This window comes from Dichomitus squalens (assembly GCF_000275845.1).
Source record: "Dichomitus squalens LYAD-421 SS1 unplaced genomic scaffold DICSQscaffold_16, whole genome shotgun sequence".
NCBI classification, from domain to species: Eukaryota; Fungi; Basidiomycota; class Agaricomycetes; order Polyporales; family Polyporaceae; genus Dichomitus; species Dichomitus squalens.
The window spans coordinates 222,997-225,426 of NW_006766898.1; the positions used below are offsets into that span (position 1 = coordinate 222,997).

The 2,430-nt window shown below is 55.5% G+C and overlaps 1 protein-coding gene across 1 annotated transcript; it reads left to right on the forward strand.

Annotated features, from left to right (window-relative positions):
* Window positions 1-294: 294 nt before the first annotated feature.
* DICSQDRAFT_170533 (uncharacterized protein) lies at window positions 295-672 on the forward strand (the record flags this gene model as incomplete). Its single annotated transcript, XM_007366152.1, has 1 exon — window positions 295-672. The coding sequence occupies one exon, from the start codon at window positions 295-297 to the stop codon at window positions 670-672; it is 378 nt and encodes a 125-aa protein (XP_007366214.1).
* Window positions 673-2,430: the final 1,758 nt, after the last annotated feature.

The following is a 2,430-nucleotide window of genomic DNA, read 5'->3' on the forward strand; positions in this document are numbered from 1 at the left end:
GTAGTCGAGATGATGAGGATAATCCACCGAGATGCGGAGAAGATGGTGGTTGGGGGGTGAGAAGGGGGCTGCAGCGCTGTGTTTTTGGACAATGATTATTGTCCAGGGTCTATGACAGCGTAACTCGTGCCACCCCCTCGCCGCTTTACATCTGCTTTGTCTCTAGTAGTATATAGGTTAAGGGCTCGCAGCCCAGGATCCTCGTCCCCTCGCCCTTCGGGAGCTCGCGCTCCTCGAGCTTTCGTTTTTTTGCCCGCTGGTTGGTGCACACCACGTCATTCACGGTGTTGCCCAATGGGGACCACCAGCTCCTTTCTTCAGCGATCCGCTCGCCACCCCTCCGGGCATCCGTGCCCTCGCCACTCGCCACTCCTCCGGGCAGCTCGCTGCGCCCTCTCGTCGTTCCGCCTGCCCTCCGGGGCCTCTTACGCGGTGATCCGCTCACTGCTTCCTCCCCAACCCGGCCCCCCGCCCGGCCGCATCATGCTCACTCCATCCCTTCTCCTCGGGCCGGCCCGCCCTCCCTCGATGAATCCGCTCGCCATCACTCCTCCTTGGGCTCGGGCCCCGGTGCCGGCCCCCGTTTGGGTGCAATCACTTCCCTTTGGGCCGATCCTCACGCTCAGCCTCCCGAGCCTCCGGCTCTCCACTTCACTCTCCTTCCTGGCTTGAGCTCGGCCCACCGGTCGCGCGAGAGAGCGGTGGCGACACGGACTCGGTGGTCCTGCGCAGCTTCCGTAGCGCGCGCCCAATACCATCATTTTCCGTCCTGCCTGAGTATAGCGTGCATAGATGTTTTGAACAATGATTATTGTCCAGGGTCTATGACAGTGTAACTCGTGCCACCCCCTCGCCGCTTTACATCTGCTTTGTCTCTAGTAGTATATAGGTTAAGGGCTCGCAGCCCAGGATCCTCGTCCCCTCGCCCTTCGGGAGCTCGCGCTCCTCGAGCTTTCGTTTTTGCACTCACCCTTCCGCTGCCCCATTTTTGGTCTCGCTTAGCTACGTCTCATGTATCAGGTACATTCGCCTTCCGCCGGCTTGAGCTCGGCCCACCGGTCGCGCAAGAGAGCGGTGGCAACACGGACTCGGTGGTCCCGCGCAGCTTCCGTAGCGCGCGCCCAATACCATTGTTTTCCGTCCTGTCCGAGTATAGCGTGCATAGAAGATAACTTGCGCACTTACATGTCCACGCTCCGTGATTAAGCGCTGTGATGAGCAGTCCGGTCGCCTTGCAAGCTGTAAAACTGGTAGTAGAACCCCTCACTTTGACATGAATTGCAGTAGATGTGTTGAGGATAGAACTCGTGAGTGAATCGCCCCCAAGGGACAGCTTTGCATTGGGTTTTGCGCCTGTGACAGGGCAATCTGCTTGGCACCACAGGAATTTGTAACTATACGCTGATAGCTGCAGGTGAGAAAATACTGTGTTCGTCCAGAGAGCTAATTTTCTGCTCATACATAATTCAATATTGAGAGCTCATCCCTTCTATGAGTTGTTGCCCCTGCCATTCAATGTGATTCCTTCTGGACAACACGGTCGCGGTCAATCCTCCCGGGCGCTAATCGGAGCCTGGACATACAAGCGCGCAAGTTATCTCACCTACGCGGGCTCCGGAATTTGAAATAGGGGGGAGGTAGGACCTCTCTATCAAACTGCCCCAGACGTCTGGGTGACCGCGGTGGTGGGGTGCGGGTGTAACACCCATACAGTGATTAACGGCTCCTTGGGACAGGTCCCAAGGAGCCGTTAATCACTGTACGTCTGGGTACGAGACCATATCACACCGTCTTGGACACACTTACCATATAAGGCAGGTTAGATTAAGCGCCAGCGTCGCATCGCGCTGGGGGGTAGTGTTGCCGCCAAGCTGAGCCGGCTTATCCAGCTAACTCAGCTTGCCAACTAGACGCCTAGCTTGTTGCAACAAGCCAAGCTGAGCCGGAGCGCCGAAAATCCAGTTGATGGTCAGCTCGTTTCCGAGCCAGCTGTCGGGCTAACTCATTTAGTGATGTCATACCTGCCGGACTCGGTATATCATTGGTACCGCCACAGCTCGTGAGACCGGGCTGGTGAGCCTTCGGGGACAGACTCAGCTGTGTTCACTAGATCTCATGCCTCTCTGAGTTGCAGTATTATATCAGGAGCTATGCAATTTTCATAGGCTGCTTTGGAGCGATAGTATGTTCTGCGGAAATTGTTGGATACCTCTCAGCCATGCCTCAAATAGCACACTGGCAGTTGCGACTTTTCTCTCCCAACCTATACAGTAACAGGTTGCATTCTTTCTTATGTACCACAGGTCAAACATTTGTGCTGAAGGTTGAACAATTACAATAGGTGTTTCTCTGGCATGGGAGGATTACCCACTTCACTCTACATGTCTAGATCATCATTCACTGGCACTGGCACACTTGAGCATTATACCT